Genomic DNA, 20,857 nt, shown 5'->3' with positions numbered 1-20,857 from the left:
GATGTGTCAAATGACCCTCTTCCTATTGAAAAAACAAAAGTTGGATCCAAAATGGCCGACTTCCAAATGGTCACCATTATCACCAACCATCTTGAAAAGTTTCCCCCCTCACATATACTAATGTGCCACAAACAGGAAGTTAATATCACCAACCATTCCCATTTTATTAAGGTGTATCCATATAAATGGCCCACCCTGTATATATATAAATATATATGTATATGCTGGGGGTTCCCCCCTACTCACTTTGCTCGCCAATCCCCCCAGCCTGCGCTACGCATCACCCACTTTACATCTCTGCCGCTCATGTTGTGAAGAGGTGGACCCCAAGGAGATGCGGTCGCTCTGCTGAAACCCCCTCTTAAACGGTGATACAATGGGATACAAATACAGTTTTTTTTTTAACTCCTCTTTGCTTGATCAGCTGCTGGCTTGCTGCTGCTGTTGTGCTGCTTGATCTGCATCTCGCACAGCGATTCGAACAATTAAAAGCCTGTACAGCAGCTGTCCTACTCTTTGTCTTTTATTTCCGATCCTGGTTGTGGTTATATCTCTTGGCACAAAGTCTCATTTCCTGGGATGTGAGCTCTTGATATTTTTTAATTTATAATTTAAAAATGGAAAAACAATCTGAAAATCTAACAACACCACATTAAAGTTCAATAAATTCTGAAAAGGATGATACCAAACATATATATGTAGGATTTAAAAGTAAGCCCGATTTGAAGCGTGACAAAAAACGTGACATAAACACATCGCATAAAATTGTTGCACAAAATCGTTGCACTTTTAGGCTTAGGATTTTATATATATATATATAGAGTAGATATTTAGTCACACATGCGCATCGGAGGAGCTCCTTGTTCGCTCATTCGAAGTAGGAGATAACACGCCGGGGCAAGAGGGGGCACTGTTGCTAACTGTGTTGTCTCCTTTTCTCCCCACAGCTATGAAAAAAAGTCCCAGTGAGGGAAATTAGCCATGTTATAAAAAGCCTAACTGACTGCACTGGGCTGTCTTTTTTGGGACCAACTCTTAACAAGACAGAGCTCTAAGAGAGACCTGTCTTGGTTTTCTGACGGCTAAACTCGAGCCCTTATTTTCTTTTGTATTCTGACCTATGGGGTTATGTTCATTGTTGCCAGCAGGCATTTGTTTTAGTTTAAAAGAGTAACGGAGGGAATTAAATGGGACAACCTGGCTGAAGTCCCAAACATTTCGTGGTGGTCCGGCTCACTATAGATATAGCAATTAACACATAATTTTACAAAGTTAGGTGACATGAAACAATGTCTCTGGAGCTACATAGCAGTGACAATTAGCAGTGTTCCACTATGTAGAATGCATTTCAATATATATCTTGACATGCTATTAGCATCTTAGCCACTCTTGTGACATGTTAAAAATGTAGGACTGCCTATATTTCAGTTCAATGGCCGAACAGCTAACATAAATCTTCCTTGCTATGCTTTTCTTTACTGTGCCTGGACTAATTAAGGCAACACTACTTGGCTTAAGATAATTATGCTGAAAAGTGTTGTGTGCATTACAGTAGTGCTTACACTAAGAAATGCTAAGATGCTGTTAGAGAAGGTGCACATTTAATCAAGAAATGCTAACAAGCAGTAGGAATGAAATCAATTACAGGTGACAAATGAAAAGCTCAATGCTGTTCTATAGGATTCTTCACAAAAGCCACATTTTAACACCTTCTCCTTCTACAGTCTGTCAGTTGTTTTTATTTGTGTCATGGTGTTACAGAATATACAGAACATTTTATGCTTTCCGTATAAACATTCTGTGCCCCTTCCTTAAATAACATTGTGAAAAATGAAAAGTGGGTGTAGGTTTATGACTTGAAAAAATATTTTACATATAAATGCATAAAAATAATGTCAATAGTTTACAAGTTGAGTGTAATGTGTATTACTGTAAACAGATTTCACTAAGTACTTCATTATGTCTTTAACTTGACCCCAAATTTTAGAAATTGTTTTAGGAACTGATCTATATTAGCATTTGTATATTGTAGGAGTCTTGGTGTCTTGGAGCCTGAAAACGGGAGGAAGTAGGTAAGCAAAGTCTGTAGTGAGGTGAGAAAGTGGCAAAGCATTACAGAAACAAGTGAGATGATTTTGTGATAATTTTAGAATTTGAAGAGTAAACAAGGCAGCCATCACTTACAAAAAGAAGGAAACCTGACCCCTATTCAGATTAGTGTCCATTCATTAGTTCTGTTTTAAATGCATCTTACCCAGTTTATGAGGGAGCAGAGCCATGAATGAACTGATGGGACCCGATTGTTGTGGTGTGAAATTTTGTATATAAGTTGATAAATATTTTGTATGTCTTTATTTGTAACTTAGACAAAGCAAAGTAATATTAGTGTTATATCATGGATAAGGATTTTAACCATCCCCCCACCTTTTAAGTCTTTGTAAATTTATAACAGGGTTTGGGAAGTGCCTAACAATGATATAATACTAGCATTACATTGCCTTGTCTAAGTTACAAATAAAGACATACAGTAAACCCTCATTTATCACGGTTAATCCGTTCCAGACTCTACCGCGATAAATGAATTTCCGCAAAGTAGGATTCTTTATTTATAAATCGAATATTTTCGCAGTTAGAGCATAGAAAACCTGTTTACAACCTTCTAAATACATTTTTTAACATTATTAGACATGAAATAACACCCTTTAGTCAAGTTTAAACTGTGCTCCATGACAAGACAGAGGTGACAGTTCCATCCCATAATTAAAAGAATGCAAACATATCCTTCTCTTCAAAGGAGTGTGCATCAGGCGCAGAGAATGTCAGAGAGAGAGAGAGAGAGAGAGAGACAGAAAGCAAAAAGCAAACAATCAAAAATCAACAGGGCTGTTCAGTCTTTTAAGTATGCAAAGATACTGTCGGAGAAAGCAGCTGCAAGGAAGGGAGCAATGTGAAGGTGAGTCCGTAGAGAGTGAGAGAGAGAGAAAAAGCAAACAATCAAAAATCTGTACGTGCTGTTCGGGCTTTCAAGTATGTGATGCACCGTGCGGGAAGCACATCGTATATCATTGAGGAGTTTTATTTAATATGTAATACGTGCTCTGATTGGGTAGCTTCTCAGCCATCCGCCAATAGCGTCCCTTGTATGAAATCAACTGGGAAAACCAACTGAGGAAGCATGTACCATAAATTAAATCTGCGAACCAGCGAAAAATCCGTGATATGTATTTAGATATGCTTACATTTAAAATCTGCGATGGAGTGAAGCCGCGAAAGTCGAAGCGCGATATAGCGAGGGATCACTGTACAAAGTATTTATCAACTTATATACAAAATTTCACACCACAACACATATTAATTGCATGACATGCTCACACATGGACTGACACTTAATCATATAGGATGAATTTAGAGCCATTAATTAATCTATCATTCACATATGAGAGGAAAACTAGCATAATCCAAAACAAATCCTTCGAGAATGGGAAAACTCCATACAGACAGCGCTTAGGCCAACATTTAAATCCAGAACTCTGCAGCTGTGAAGCAGAGGTGTTACCCACTGAATAAATCTGCAAAACAGAATAGAGTTGCATAGAAGTAAAAATTTTTTTTAATTTAAAACTTAAGTGTGGGTCCAAATATTTTCTTTGGGAGTGGTCAACATTTAATTAAATTGAAAGACTGTGCAACTCCATGTGATGCTCCTATGTAGGCAGGTGCCCCAGATGTCCACGAGAACTACTGAGGTGAATCCTCTGGAGCAAAGCCTAGAAACAACGAGGAATGACTTAAGGACATCTACTGTATGTTAGGTAGAAAGCCCAGTGGGTGCCGTGGAGTCTTTTGGCCTTGGTACTCCTACAGCTTTCTTTCTTTCTCCAGCTTAAATAGAGTTTTTTTGTTGTTGTTTTTTTCTGTGTCATCTCATCTTATCTTCGCACTCATCTTTAGAGACTTAGAATATGATACTATATATTAGATTCTACTTTTTCATTAATTATATATCTATGCTATGTAAGCTTGTATTGACATATTTTTGTATTACTTATTCAGTATTATTCTTGTCTAATTTAATGTGTCTTGTTACATAGCAGGATATGAATATTAAATGCATATTTTCAGTACCTAACGTAAGCGTTACCCAAAGTTAAATGATGAGTGGGTCAGTGTCAGGCCTTTTTTTAATTTGGAACTGCACCCCTCGGCTATTTTCAGTTTCTGTGTTCACATATTCTCAGACTATTCAGAGCTCCAAATTGAAATATTTCACCTACCCACTTCAGTGTGATCATGTGCGTTTCCAGTGCATGTTTTGTGGACATAAAGAGCAAAATAAAATATTAAATGTGTATCATGTTGCTCTGATTGCAATTCAACCAAAAATAGCATTTCAGGCTGACCAGGTTATATATTATATTTTAAAGAACTGACTAGGATGAAATGTCAGCGTTATATTATAACTCGGGTAACTTTATTTTATCAGAATTGCCCAACTTATATTTCCAAGTTGGCAAAGAATTCACTTGGAATTTCAAACTTGGCAATTCTGATTTACAGTCTATTGAACAGCACATAAGTGCAGCAAGTGTGTCACCAGCATGGACCATGAACACTTGTTTCATTCACTTAGGGTTTCTGTGCGATGTGGACTGCATGGAAAATCCATGTAAGATTTCTCATACAGACATCTAAATGCCACTAAAACAACGCTTTTGTATATTGAACAGGAGGAAGACACTATATCAGCCATTTTGATGCTGAGGTGACTGTGGAACATTGCAGTAAAGAAGAAAGGAACATAAGACTCTTTTCATACCTTAATGAATCTAAAGAGTCTTACTGTGCCATATACTGTAAATTGTCAAAATCTTTTATATGCAGAGGGTCTCAGTTTGCTTAGCTTTTAAATTTATTATGACAATGCCCAAGGATATTACAATGAAACAGACCAGGCACCATAATTCCATAGTTTTCATCGACATGAATGGTTCATGAATCTGAATATGGTGCTAATCGTTAGAAAAACTGGGATGGATATTCTTAGCTAGGCAAGTTAATGTCAACTTTAGGAATGTCTGCACACATAAAAGATAATTCTGGTATGGCTAAACCAGAAGTTTCATGACAAAATTGCAATACAATACATACATATTATACTATCTATCTATCTATCTATCTATCTATCTATCTATCTATCTATCTATCTATCTATCTATCTATTATAATGGTCTTCAAATACATAACTACAGACAAGAGGCAGCAGTTTAGGGCCTCTATATTGAATTTGTTCCTGAGGTATGCCGACAGGTTTTAAATGGCAGACTTGTTCCTGTCAGGATTAGAATGAGTCATCCATTCTATTATAGAATGATTATAATCATGTCTGTCTTCTTTATGGCTTTTATTAATGAAATATTGACATGAACCTCCACTGTATTTTTTCATTTTATTTATGTCAGGTGCTTTCAGATGCAATACAGCTGTCATTTCTTATTAATAAAGGGCACCTTCTAAAAGAGAGTTGGTAGACATGCTCTGTGTACAGAAACCCACAGTAATCTAATGTTTTGTGAAGGTGGAGTAATAAGCATTAACATCATCCTTACTGTACATGTAATCAACTGTTACTTTATTATCTCAATTTAGAAAGTAAAATCAATCTACCTCTGTAAGCAGTTTCTAACCATAAGTGAAATTAAGGAAGAATAATTTGCTACTTGCTATTCTTATCCACCTTTACAAATGTGGACAAATGGAAAATGCTTTACTGACCTACATCACTGAACACTTTTGTGATGTGCACAAATTAAGGTCTTGTGAGAAAGTACCTCTTAAGACTTCTCCAATTGTCTATAACACATAAACTGACAGATACTTGTAATAATATATAAAGTAATTAGTATACAATATGTTGTCTTTGCCCAAGCCCAGGCACAGTTGGGATTCAGGGGCATGGGCAAGGTGTGGTAGTGCCCTCTAGTGACCTGGGCCAAAATCAATTTATCATTAGTTTAGTAGTATGAGTATGATAAAAATTCCTTAATGTATCTAGTGTTTTTTTATTATTATTATTCCAATTCATTAATTAATACATATTTTTCACTTCATCCTGCACGATTGCTGTTTTGCAAGCTGTGTGTTCTTTCTTTTTTCTCACTTGACGAGCAGATGCATTATGTCAAAGTTAAAATGGATATTTTTCAGTTTAGCAATAATTGCAAAACATCACAAAAGAAGGTATCATCTCTGTTCAAGAGACAAGCAACCTCCTGTGGAAACTGAAGGAAAATCTTTTGAGAATTGTATGACGCGTAACTTTCAGTATTGACACAGCTGCTTCTGTGGCACATGCTAGACCTGTATTCAGAGAAATCAATGACTTTATTGAGAAAAATATAGGCCCCAAACAACCCATGCTTTTTATTTTCCCATGACATCTAATTGGTCACACAAATCATGCCTTCTCTGTTTTCTGACATTCCATGATTCAAAAAAGTTTGCTAAACTTTCATCATTACAAGCACATAAAAATGAGGAAGAGGTGCAAGTAGTTTAAGACAGTTGGTTTAGCAAAACTATCTCATAGTCACAAGTGAGAAAAAAAAATCGGGGAGTTCTTGTGTAAAGTTCTTGTTGTTATTACAAAACTTCTTGCTAAATCAGGCTTTTCTTTGCATGGCTATTGTGAAGGCACAGATTTAGAAGCAAGAGGCAATTGATTGATATATGAGATTTTTTTCTCAAAGTACAACCAATTGGTCAAACTGGTTCAGTCCCATTCCATCAGTTACACAAAACTAAACTTCCAGAATAAGATCAATGCATTGTTTGCAAACAAATTAATGAATAAATATCCAGTAAAATGTATGAGATTGTTGGTGGCAAGAAGAATGGGTTGCAGTGGTGTGAGCTTCAAGATATTCCTAGATTCCTAGAGCAGCATGGAATCATAAAGGAATGCCTGTTTGCTGTTTATGTACAGTGCATGGTGCACAAGCTGAATCTACTCTTAACTATTATGAAACATGACAGTAATAAAGACTTTTTATAGTCTTAATAACAATTACAAAATATCAATTAAGTGTTAATGCATGAGTATAAGACTTGTAAATCCTTCATATTCACAATTCATTTTATCAGCATGTCAATATGCCACACTGCACAAGGGTGAATAATCGCTTTATAGATGCTTTGCAAATCTTAGTAAGAAGCCTTTGTTAATGTCTTGTTACACATCTCTACTGTACATGAGTAAGAGGTATTTTTACAATCTTCTTCCTCTTTCGGATGCTCCTGTTAGGGGTCGCCACAGCAGATCATCTTGTTCCATATCTTCCTGTCCTCTACATTTGCTCTGTCACACCCATCACCAGCATGTCCTCTCTCACCACATCCATAAACCTTTTCTTAGGCCTTCCTATTTTCTCTTTCCTGGCAGCTCTATCCTTAACATCATTTTCCTAATATACCCAGCATCTTTCCTCTGCACGTGTCCAAACCAGCGCAATCTTGCCTCTCTGACATCTCCCAACCGTCCAGCCTGAGCCAACCCTCAAATGTACTCATTTCTAATCCTGTCCATCCTTGCCACACCCAATGAAAATCTTAACTTCTATAACTCTGCCACCTCCAGCTCTGTTTCCTTCTTTCTGGTCAGTGCCACCGTCTCCAACCCATGAGACCTAGCTGGTCTTACTACCGTCCTGTAAACTTTCCCTTTCACTCTTGCTGTTAACCATCTGTCACAAGTTACTCCTGACACTCTTCCCTACCCTTTCCACCCTGCCTGCACTCTCTTTTTCACCTCTCTTCCACAATCCCCGTTACTCTGTATAGTTGATCCCAAGTATTTAAACTTATCCACCTTTGCCAACTCTACTCCTAGCATCCTCATCATTCACTGACTTTCCTCTCATTCACACACATGTATTCTGTCTTGTTCCTACTAACCTTCATTCCTCCTCTCTCTAGAGCATATCTCCACCTCTCCAGGGTCTCCTCAACCTGCTCCCTACTCTTGCACAATATCATCAGCAAACATCATAGTCCAAAGGGACTCTCTAATCTAATGTCTAATCTCAGGTATTTTTGCAGTACCTAAGCTAAAATGTTACCAAGAACTCTATAATAACTACTTTCAACAGAATATACTCTGCAGATCCAAACAAACATCATTGGTTTCTTATGATGTAGTCAGCACAGTTTCTTAAATTCAAGAAAACTGCACAGCCAAATGACAGCCATTAGACAAGCCAATGGAAATATACTGTACTTCATACTGTATATGTTGTCAAATAGCAGTATGTTGCAATAAGTGAATGCAAGAAAGAAAGGGGGAAGGAGGGGTAGAAAAGTGACCCATGAAGGCAAGTAAGCTTTATCAACAAAAGACATCTCATTATTTGTATCATTCTCCTTGAGGACATATTTTGAATTGTGAATGTAACACTAAATAGGTTACAGGCCTCAACTACAAGCATGAAAGATGCATCCTCTGTAGTCAAGAGCCTGAAAGCACATCTTCAGCAATGCAGAAATGAGGGGGAGTCATGTCTGTATAGAGTAATACCAACAATATCAAAATGGAAAAGAACCTCTCATCCACATCTCCTTGTTGCCAAACATACAGAGATAAAAACACTTGTACAGCAAAATGAGAATGTTAAGATGCACTGGGAGTCAGAAGTTCACACATTTAAATGTGACTAGTATCTCTCTGCACTGGACATTTTGCTGACTGAATTGAAGAGTTAATTTTCAGATGAAGCTATGGCCCTAAATGTGACATGTGATGTTGTGATTAAGTGTGATATAAAGGCATCAGTCAACTTCTTTGTACAGGAAGTCGTCAACATATGACCTATGCATCTTACGACCATTCAACTTAAGCCCACTACCGTGTCTCAGGGCAAATGACAGTTTTCACCATGCCAGCTCTGTATGCTGTGACTCATTCATCTTGATCTCAGTTTATTACTTGCACAGGTTTCAACTACATTCAGTTACATTTGTCTTACAATTTCAGAAAAAAGGGCAATTGATCTCTACACAAAAATGAAGGTGATCAAGCGGTGTGAGGGAGGATTAATTTATCCCATTTTAAACCTGTGTTCACCACCGCTGTACTGCTGTGCTTTAGCTTTGAAGCTTCTGCATTGTAACTCACAATGTGCCACTTCATGTGAACTGCCATGACGGGGTAATGAAACCACACTCTTTTATCTGTTAATGTGTATTATTAACAGGGTGAAATACTAAAACAGAAAATATTATGAGTGCTCAAACTCTGTTGGTAAAACTCCTCATCTCACAGTTAACACAATGAACACTGGGAGAAGCTTCCACTGATGACATAACATAACACAGACAAAGAAAGGATTCATGGAGCTATTCAAGGCTCTGCACCCATGCAAGCAACAGTAATAACGAAACAAAATAATAAAAAAAAAAAAGTTAGAAAATCTACACAGTGTGCTAAGAATGGTGATAAAAAAGAATATAAAACAAACAATATGACATACAGTGTTATAAATACGGTCAGGTTTGAATACATATATCGACTTACGTCTGGTCTGGTGGAACTGAATATAGTTGTAAGTCGATGACCACATGCACATATGAAAGCTGAAAGTGATTCCCTATACATATATAAAAATCAAGATTTGTTGTCCTCTTCTGCTCAAAAGTTAAAATCTGTATATGACCTAGATTACAAAAACTGGAAATAACTAATACTCAATATGAATAATGTTCAGTGGTGCTATTCTGTTATCACGGGTTAAGAGTTGTGAAGACAGCATTTCTGTACGCTACCATAACCTACCAATAAAGGGATAACTAAAAGGAGAACACAACATATCAAAGAAAAAAAAAACAAAAAAAACAAACCTAAATTCCAAAGTAGGCCTGACTACACTGGCATGGTGGCTCCACTTACTTGAATACCACCCAAATCGACAATATCTTGTGTGCCACTGTACACTCTTATTCTCTTTCTCTCCCTAGCTTAACCATCACTCAAACAATTTTACTCTCTTTCCACTCACACTAACTACATTCCAGATGAGAACTTGCAACAAAATCAAGCTAATAGGGGCCACTAGCTAAGCATGCCTTTGACAGTAAATGTACATAGCAAGTCCCTATAATTTTGATCCCAAAATAAAACTGAAGATTCCATGGTTCTGAAGGGCAGGTACCAGCATTTCTATATATGTAGCTGTTGGACACCACCTGTACCATGAGAAAAGTCTGCTGGAACCCAGTTGTTTGGAAATTATTCTGTTGGCCTTCTTCATTCAGTGAAACTATTTCTATGGATGGCAGCCTCTGGCAGCCATTTATCATTGGTACTTGAAAGGGCTTTCTATTTAGCAGTGTGAGCTTCTATTTCAAAATACAGACTCTGTTGGGTTGGCTTCCTGTCAAATCATAGGCTAATTCTCCCTTGACAGCTAAGCATCATGACACAGAACTATTTAATATAAGAAAAAATGCTTAAGCCATAGACAAACATGAAATAAGATTAATTTCAGTTCACTGTTTAATTTCTCACAGATTTGCAAAGTGATCTGTTTACTTCTGCTGACAGGAAAATCAACTTTTTGACTGAAAAGTTGCCTCCAGTGAATGATTTAAGACTTTTAAATGTGAACGCACTTGGCCATTTCTAATATATGCCAGCAAAAATAAAGATGTCCAGATGCCTTGAATATGAATTTACTATACACTTCATATGACTGGCACCCCATCATGAGTTGGATCCAGCTTTGTACCCAATACTTCTTGGATAGATTCCAGATTCCTGAGATTTGGACCTGGCCTAAGCAGATTACACATTTGATGGATAAATGTACACTGCACATTCTTTCAGGGGATCCAGTCTGAGGTGATTATTGGTCACTTTCTGTTTAGAAACATGTTTGCAGTGCAGCACTCTAGCAGTTTTCAGATGTACACATTTAGTAGCTTTTCCTCCATTTAATTCAGTATTAACATTAACATTCACAGTTAAGTGAACACAGAAGCTAGGCAGCATGTTAGAAGTCAAGCATAATTCATAGTGACAAACAGACATTCTACTCACAAAGCTGCTAGTGGGAAATCCAATACCTTTAAGGTTTATTGATTTCTCTAATAAAATTAAATGAACATTGATTTTTCTTAGGTGATATAGCTACCATAAATACCATAAAGTAGTATTCAATAAAAACAAAAATGGCACAATGCGTTATAAAGTATTTGCCATTGATTGGTTTGCCTCCAAATTGTTAAGTACTATATTTGTATCCTGGCTTTTAGTTTTAAGCTATGTAACCCTATGCAGAAATTTGGTAAAGGTGGTGAGAATAAAGGCAGCATTTCAGATGAAATGGTTTTTTAATCTATTATATTTATTTTCAGTCCCCTGCACTTTCAAATTCACTTTCAATATATATGATGCATCTTTCAACAACACATACCATCTGATTAAACAAAACATCATTTTAAGAGATTTCAGTGCTCATTAGCCTAAACTAATCAGGCAGCAATTTACAACAATTAGCATTCTGCTTCCTAAACTGAACTGCAACTTGCAATATATACTAACACACAGGAGACAAGAGCACAGTTTTATTTGTATTTTATTTTTCACTGTCTAATAAGGAAGCTCAGTTGCATCTGCAAAAAATCTAGCATTAAAAGTTACCAATATATTGTAACAACCCGGCAGCAAGCGCTGGCGGAGTGACGCCTCATGGGTAATTTATGTAAATAGTTTGTGGGGAATTTATGGGTAATTTATAAAAAGCTTATTGTATGTCGAAATTTACGTATTGTCATTTATGTTGTAAATAGTGGTGTGTTTGTATTTAATTGGTTGGGTGGGTTTGGGTCATCGCCGTCCGGGGGTTATTTATTTTGTAAAAAGTACCAATTTATTGAAATGTGTCTTCGTGCGTGACCTTGGCAATGGCCGAGCAATAATGTTGAGCTTTTGTTTCTGACTATCTTCTGTAATAAAAAGATGCAACAGGACAGAGCTGTTTTATTGCTAAGATTTAATCTAAGCAAACTACCGAGACACTCGGAGTCGTGCGGTGTATGGGGCACGAGTGTTCTCTTTCTTAAAGAGCTGGGTGCAGTTGCGTGCATAACGCTGGCAATCCGCTAGCCGACAGCTTCGGAGAGGTGCACGGCAGAGTCGGCTCGAAATCTTTAAAGACTCCTCCACGGGTCGCTACAATATGTTGTATATAAAGTAATATATATTATAATGTGTCTTACTAACAAATAACAACAAAAAATTAATATAGGGTGTTGAATATGCTGTGTTTGGAGTAATTTTCCAGAAATCAGCTTTAATATGTTTGAAACCCATTCCGAATATACATTAAAAGTATTTTTCTTGACACAAAATAATATGTAATGTTACACTTGCTCCACATAAATACCACATTATGTGAAAGATACCATTACTTATCTTTTTTTTCTTCAAAAAGAAAGAAGTAAATAAATTAGCTAATTGTTATACTGTTGGTGGGTCTCTCTCCTTGTTTATAGCTTTGGCAATTGTCTATTGCTTGTTTTCCTTTTCTTTGCAAATTACTCCCTTTTGTTAATGAATGTGTTTGTATCAACCATTTTCTTTTAGAATTTAATTATTTATTTTGTTCAACAGACATTCTTTTGCTATTTAATTGTTCTATATTACCTTGTTGTTTCTTCTCTTTATTTCACTATGGTAATGCAGGTGTTGCTACCATTACGGCAGTCACCTGAGGCAGCCTATTTAAGGACCTCCTAAGTCATAGTATTATCACGGGGGCATTTAGTTCTTCCTAATGCACTGTTCATTACTGAGGGTGAAATAAAATGTTGTAGCAAAGTGCAGAAAGCTCTTATAGACAGAACTGGAGGGCAACTTTCTGTAAGCCAGTTCACAGGTTTGTTAAGACTAGATGTTAAGTCAAGGCCACATGTCAGGTAAGGAAGGGGGAGCACATCCTTTAAATCAGGAGAACATGAGAAATAGGGAGAGACCTTCACAGGAAATAAATAAATCAAGAATAAAGGGCTTGCCTGCATAAGGTATCACATCAGTGAGGATGAAGAGTGTTACGTCAGTTACTGATATCATGATAACAGGAGTATCTCCATTGTGAAAAGGGTGAGGCTAGCCATGCCTTGTTCCTAAATTCTATTTGCTGTTACCCATTATGTCATTAGTATTGTTCTGCTCTTTGGGTATGGAATTGCTGTTTATTGTTGTTCAATAAAGAAGCCTGTTATTGTAATGAATTTGTGGCTGTGCCAGCAAGAAACTTCAGTTCCCAGCAGTCAGTTGAAGTGTGCAGGACCGATGAAAGTAGGCCTTACTTGAGCATGTACTTTAAAGGGAGTCAAAGTTCAGAGGGAATGGATCAGAGTGGAGGCGCAGCAGTCTTGCACATGTAACATCTAGTCCATATGTGTTTTGAAAATTGGCTTTTCTACGTGGTGCTGGTCAGAAGTACAAGGTAGCGTGGCTTTTGCTTGCTAATCTGTATTTGATGTGATTTTCTTTTTAAGACAGTTAGACAAATAGAAAAAATGTATTTAAGATAGAACTTAAAATAACATTCTTCTAACTAGTTACTGATTTATTGAACATTCCAGTGTTCAGCAAACACTGGAGCACTAAAAGGGCCACCTGCTTATTTCAGGGTATTGCACACACTAAAGGAGGCTGTTTAAAGACTTCACCAAAAGTAAATGTATAAGCCAAAAATCCCCTTATGTCAGGGGTCCTCAATCACAGTCCTGGAGGGCCGCAGTGGCTGCAGGTTTTTGTTCTTAATTAGAAAGCAATTCTTGGAGATAATTTAATTTCATGGCTTGTTAGTGCTTTAACTCTGCTATGTCGGGAAATTTTCATATCCTAGATTTTGTTCCCCTTTTTAAGGATATCATCCAAATGATTTGAAGGCTAAAGTGGATGAGTAATTCTCAGTCCTTCACTTTTTTCTCTTCACTTTCACTTTCCTTCCAAGTATTTCATTAAACCCAGTAGTGCATGATAAATACACACAGGTGTAAATGGTAACAAGTTCAATGGAGAAATGCTGGTCTCTTTTGTCATTTGCCTGTTATTGCTAATTAGGAACAATTAAAAACCAAGAATACAGCTGTTTAAGCCTAAGATAAACAATAAGGGTTCAAAATCGTAATGAACGAGACAACTAAAGTGAAGCAGAAGTGTTACTTGAGCAGTAAGTGCTTCTTATTAAGCAATTGGGTTGGAGCAAAAATCTGCAGCCACTGTGGCCCTCAAGGACCGTGACTGAGGACCCCTGCCTTATGTGTATGTGCTGTTTTAATTTAGTTGTTTGTATCAGAGCTGAATATTTTTAGTGAGATAACACAGAAAGCCCACTTTAACAAAATGAAGCACAAAAGACGAGAAACACACTTGTGTCAAGACGCAGTACCACTACATAAGCACCAAATGTAGCCAGCGGGAAATCAGGGTCCTTGTTGAAGTACACTAATAGCGATTAGTTAAGAAAATGCCTCCATGTGGGCTATCAACGCATACAATTTTATATTGCAATTTTAACAGAAAAAATGCCTTTATCTGCTTTCATAATATAGTACATCATAATTCTATTCGATTCTGTTTGGTGGTGTGTTTATGATTAAATCAAAGATAAAATACAGTTGTTTTAAAACATTTGTCCAAATAGACATTATTAGGTACAAAATATACAAATATTTTCATTGATTAATTAATCTTGTAGTGAGGAATACATATTAATGTAAATGGATGCACTTTTTTCTTTACATAGTTTTACCTGATTGACGTGTTTCAGTTTATCAATGATCTGGTTTATGACGGAGTCTGTTCCTTTCACTTTCACCTCTGGGTTTCCAGACTGAGCTTTAATTCCACTGCCCACGACCTGAAGAGTGTAGCTGAAAGAAGAAAAAAGTGATTCTTTTTTGTAATAAGGAAAAATCATTAATGATTGTTATGGCAACAGACACCATTTCAGAAAGTAAATATTAATCAATAAAAAAGAGGAGAATTAAGGGAGTTAAAATATTAGTAAATATGACATATTGAATATTTGTGTTAAGCTGGTGATAATAATAATCATAAGATCTATCAATTGTCAGAAAAAGTGTGGCAATGAGTATGTTTTGATACATTTGGTCTAGATTTGCTGTGATGATACAGGTTTTAATGTGATGTGCTCTTTTACATAAGAGTGTGATAAATCTTCTAAAATCCATTCTATATACAATAGTAGTCCCAAAGCCATACATTTTTCATCTATCTCTAACATCCTGTTATTCATCTCTATTCTTGGTAGTTCACTTAAATGCCACTGATCTCTGGTTATATAAAGTTTACAACATAATAGTCATTTCATGCTGTATTAATTTAAATTAAGCTAATATTTATAAGTGGTACTATTTCTTTTAAATAAACATATAAAGATTAAGAACCCCAACTAAATTGGCATCTCATGTTTCTTGGATAGGAAGATTGACTGAAATAAAAAAAATGATAATACTTTAGGGCAGTAGAGATTATTTTTGCCTAAATAATAAATCTCTCTAAAACATTATTGATTTATTAGGGATATTTGTGTAATTAGTTTTTAATTAAGTCATCTATCTTTTGATTTACCTGTGCTGTGTATTTAAGTGGTAGGCAAACTGATATCACATGGTCTAAAAAATGATGGGACAGAGAAATACGGTGTCAACTGTTGATACAGAATGATAAATTTGAAGCTGAATAATTACAGATCCACCATCTGTGCTCACTTTTTCAATAATTCTGGAGCAATGCATCATGTCAATTTATTAGAAAACCTGGAACATAAAAAAGCTATTCATTTTAATCAGCAACCCAATAACTGATAACAATTTAAAGGATACTAATTTTTGATGATTGAAAGACTTTGTCTACTCAAGTATTAGTAGTTAGCATGAATAAATAAGCAAACAAGACTAACTTGAAGCGATTACTGATGAAGGGTACAAGAATTAATTTCCGGCTCTGTGGCAGAAAGGTTGATTACCAGTAGTATTTTAGGGGTTAAAGATGTAGTCTCCTTTTTTGTTATCAGCAACAGTTTTATCCTTCTTGCTTTTTTTTAAGATTGCATTAAACAGTATACGTACTACTGCATGTAAATGTTTTAAAGAAATTTCGCCGACATTCATTTTGGTTAGACACCACTATATTTAGGAGTAAATTGCAAGATAAAATGAAATCTGTCTTGAAAATGAGAAGTCAAATCACTTTATTTTTGTATAGTGCTCTTCACTGAGTCTGAGGCATGGCTCGCAGAAAAACTTACAATTATAAACTTTACCACTTATAAAATACACACATAAGTATATTCACTTTGCATTCCAGTGGCTCTATTTTTTTTCCTCTAACACATCTGAAAGATTTTAAAGTTATTGTGCATTTCTCAATAAAGACATGAGCTGTAAAATTAGTGCAGTTTAGTGTGTGCTCCATGAATGGAGCTCCAGTTTTGACTTGACTTCTTGGATAATTGAACAGTTTTGTTTAAGTTGATTTCATGGGCAGCCTAAAATCATTTTATTATTGGACGCTGTCTATGAATAACAATAAGAGAATAATTACATTTTAGGTGGACAGATTATTGCTTATAGTTCTGAACACAAATGGGAAAAATGTCAAACCACAGGCTAAAATAATATGTAAAAGGTGGTGATTTTTTTTTCTGTTCAGCGCCCATGTAATTTATTTTTGGATCACAATCAAAAAACTGAGACAATTACATCTGATCATCTATGCAATCACAAGAACAGAAAATGGGACTGTATAAAAGCTGAAGGAAGCAGGGAACAAAAAAAAAAATGACTTAGCAGTGTATCTCCCTTTGAAAAACTGACAACCAAAACTGATTTACTTTTTTTTTTTTTTAGTAATTTAAGAGTTTACTTTTTTGAGAAGTTTTTTCTCACGCTATATCCAGAAATGGTTTCTGCTTTATGCCTAATGCTGCCAGTAATGGCTTTATGCAACATATACCTAAATTATATTAAGCAGATTAGAAAAGGATGGATGGATTTTATTTCAAACAACTGGATTGCCTAAAATAAAAATGAAAGTGAGAAAACATCCAATAATATGTTTATTATACAAAATGAATACACTGATAGATATGCTTTGATGTGTTTGTTTTGCAGTGAAAATTTCTTTTGGGTACTTATTGAAAATCACTCGTTGTAAACACTCTTATATCCAAACTCAGCAAATCTAATCTCAGGCGCTTCAATGGTAGGTGTAGTGACAGACGTAGAATAGAAACATTTTTACTGATGTTGTCACAATTTACTAACTGTATACAAATTGTTTTAAAGTGATCTTACCAGAAAGGTAATTTATATTGTAGACTTTTGTCTTGAAAGACCCATCTTTATAAATTAGATGACCAAATGGGCTATACTAAATTTCAATAATATTTTTAATTGGTTGTGGAGTACCATTCATGAAATTCAAGAGATTTTATTCAGGTCTACAAAAGATGACAATCCATGACACCCGATAATGAGGATACTGATTCTACTGTACTTACTGACCTCAATAAGTATCTCTTAATTATTTTAAAGAATGCCAAGACTTTAACCATTTTCATTTCAGGCTTTGAAAGTCAATAATAAGGTGATATGTCACAGATGAATATAAATAACTGTAGCAATTATTTAGGTTGGCATTAGTTCAGAGTTTCTCATTTGTTTTTTACTTAATGGAGTTATGATGTGGCACTTCCATCACTGTCTTTTTTATGCTGACCTTAAAATAAGATGTTGAAGTGAAAATTATCATCATCAGTTATGTTACCACTGTAAAATCGTCATTGATTTGGCTGGACTCACTCTTGTTGGGCTAAGCAATGGTGCACTGACTACAGAGGATTTAGCTAGCCAGTTAACATAGAACAAGTGAAATCTGCAACCGAAATTTATCATTTATACCAGACATATGTTATTTTCAATAAAATGCATTTTTATATAGAACTCTTCAATTGGTACAGGCTCGGATTGTATGCACAAATCCACAACTACAATGAACCAACCACAAATTGCTAAAGCACATTAGTGTGCATATATTGTGACATGTGAGTCCCTGTCTTGCACCCCAAAAGACAAGGCTGAGTCTCAGTATTTTAGAAAAACCAACTTTATTCAGCTTGAAACAGAAGCAGCACGGTTATTTATTGTAGCAGGAGCAGACACAGCAATCAGGCAGGGATGTGGCTAGGTTAGTGGCGAAGTAATACTGTTCCCTGCAGTTATAACGTTCCTTGCATCACCAATCAATGGCAGGTGCGCATAGTGAGACCGCGATTTGTTTTCGTGGTGAGCTGCTACAGTGGAGGAGCCCGCGGCTTCCCCGTCCACCAACAGGCTATCACACTTTGGGACGCTCTTTGGCTTGCTGTCCCATTGGGGAGAGCCCCAAAACAATTTAGAAACCTTACAATATGAACACAAAATTTACATCAAATAGACTCTAAAAAAGAACAGTTTAATTTGATTAACATAAAGAAATCTGGACAAAGTTAAGTCCACTAACATTATAACAGAAATCAGGCCATTAGATGAAAGAGAAGAGGCAAAAAAATTTGGAACCATTACTGAAAGAAATAAACCTCTGGACAGTCCACATTTGGTAAAGTCACATAATCAAAGTCATCGTTTTGAAGATATTAGCCAAATGACAAATGACCAAAACACCAGAGAGTAATTATAACAATTGAGAAAAAAAAACACTGAGCCGAAAGGCAAAGCTCTCAATTTACCAGTCGATCTACATTCCTACCCTCACCTATGGGTAGCGACTGAAAGAACAAAATCGCGAATGCAAGCGGCTGAAATGAGTTTCCTCCGCAGGGTGTCTGTGCTTTCCCTTAAAGATAGGGTGAGAAACTCTGTCATCCGGGAGGAGCTCAGAGTAGAGCCACTGCTCCTCGGCATCAAGAGGAGTCAGATGAGCTGGCTCGGGCATCTGATCAACTGGAATCCACTGTACTAAATCCATCCATAATTTTAAACACTTTAATCATGTTCCCTCTTAATCTCAGTTTGATTAAATTTAAGAGGTTCAAGTCTCTTCATTGCTCAAACCTCTTGATTCCTAAATCAGCCTAGTCTCTCTCCTCAGTTCTCTTTATCTCCCTTGTCTTAGACCCTGGCAAGTCCTCCTACTCTATCCAGTTGAGTGTCTGTTACAGCAAACCTCCTACCTGTACACATCATATACTTAACAGATCTCTGACCATACAGTGTGTTTAAACCCCCTTCCAAGGTCAAATATAGGCAAGTTATGCAATTGTGACATCATTTCTAGGCATTCCTATGCTGCAAGGACAACTAGAACTCCCTCAAGCAGCTCCTGATGTAGCTGTGACCCTAAGCTGTCTATCTTACAGAAGTTATACAGATGCTGCCCTTTATGTCTGTGACCATGACACTCTGCTTGAGGCAATCATTACTGTAGGAGTCCTAAAGGACTTATAGAGCAAGATGTACTGCAGCACATTTCAGTGTGGTACATAATTTGAAAGATGGGTAAGAGTGGTTGAAAGCAATGAAAAAAATAATAATAAACCCACTAATCTCACATTCAAGACTGGGCAGTACTAATGTTCGCAAGACACCTGTGTGCGCAGGTTTGAGTTTTGTTCTGTGCAGCAGCATGACATAATATTTAGAAAGTGAGTAAAAGATAATATCTGGCAATCAATTTTGTGCAGTCCTCTATCTCTAGCCACCTATGTGTGATTTCATGCTGTCTGTCAAATCAGGGTCATATGTTTTTGAGAAGAGCTGGTTTACCTGCACATGAAGCCCTGTAAAAGCTTTGCATGTTAATGCACTGACTGCCATTATATATTGTCACGCTTGGGTCACAGATTTGCACAGAGACACAGGAGGTCGTAGAAACAAGAAGGATTTTTATTCAAACACCGCAAACACATGAGCTTAAATGTGCTCCATGACAAGTCAGAGATGACAGTTCCGCTAGGAGCAGAGAGAGATAAAAGCAAACAATCAATTCCAAAACTGACAGGCGCTGCGCAAGGCTTATAAGTCGGTGGAGTACCGCGCGAGGCTTGTATTACGCGTTATAGTGCAAGGATAAGGAGCAATGTGAGGGTAGTCAGTGTTTCAGGGTTTGTGGTTTTCCCAGGGGCGTTTGTCTCTATTTGGGGTGCGATCAGCCCTCCGGCTCACACCCTCCCCCTCAGCTTTATTCACATTCCTGTGAATCAAGCGACTCTCTGTACCATGTTCATGTTAGTCGTGATAATACGTCTGCGTTGACGTGTTCAGAACCTGGTCGGTGCTTTACTGTGAAACTATAAGGTTGTAAACCCAGAAACCATCTCATTAGACGAGAGTTTGTATGTTTCTGTCGGTACAACCACTGAAATGGAGCATGATCAGTTACCAAAGTGAAGTTTCGTCCCCACAAGTAATAGCGAAGCGCTTCCACAGCCCACCTAATTGTAGAATAATTACGCTCCCTAGGAAGTAATTTCCTACTCAAATATGTGATTGGATGTTCTTCTCCATCAAAAATTTGTGACAGGACTACGCCCACACCAAATGCACTTGCGTCTGTTCGCAAGATAAAATCTTTTGTGAAACCCGGGTTCCTTAGAACCAATCAATCAATCAATCAATCAATCAATCAACCACGTAAGAAGACAATCCTTTTTTTAAATCGTTGAAAGAACGTTCACAATTTTCTGTCCACAAGATTGGTCGTTTTTTCTGCCTCTAGTAAGTTCTGTAAGAGGAGCAGCTCTATGTGCAAAATTTGGAATGAATTTTCTGT

At 36.7% G+C, this 20,857-nt stretch overlaps 1 protein-coding gene across 1 annotated transcript in view; it reads right to left on the bottom strand.

Annotated features, from left to right (window-relative positions):
* The window catches only part of gpc5a (glypican 5a), a 992,726-nt gene that overhangs the window by 234,979 nt on the left and 736,890 nt on the right, over positions 1–20,857 (bottom strand). Inside the window, exon 6 of the mRNA XM_039746320.1 lies at positions 14,814–14,934. Coding sequence (XP_039602254.1) covers positions 14,814–14,934 — 121 coding nt within the window. The remainder of the gene's footprint in view (positions 1–14,813; positions 14,935–20,857) is intronic.

The sequence above is a fragment of the Polypterus senegalus genome, chromosome 2 (genome assembly GCF_016835505.1).
Source record: "Polypterus senegalus isolate Bchr_013 chromosome 2, ASM1683550v1, whole genome shotgun sequence".
Classification (NCBI taxonomy): domain Eukaryota; kingdom Metazoa; phylum Chordata; class Cladistia; order Polypteriformes; family Polypteridae; genus Polypterus; species Polypterus senegalus.
Note: the sequence above shows the minus strand (reverse complement) of the source record. Positions and strands in the feature narration are given on the sequence as shown.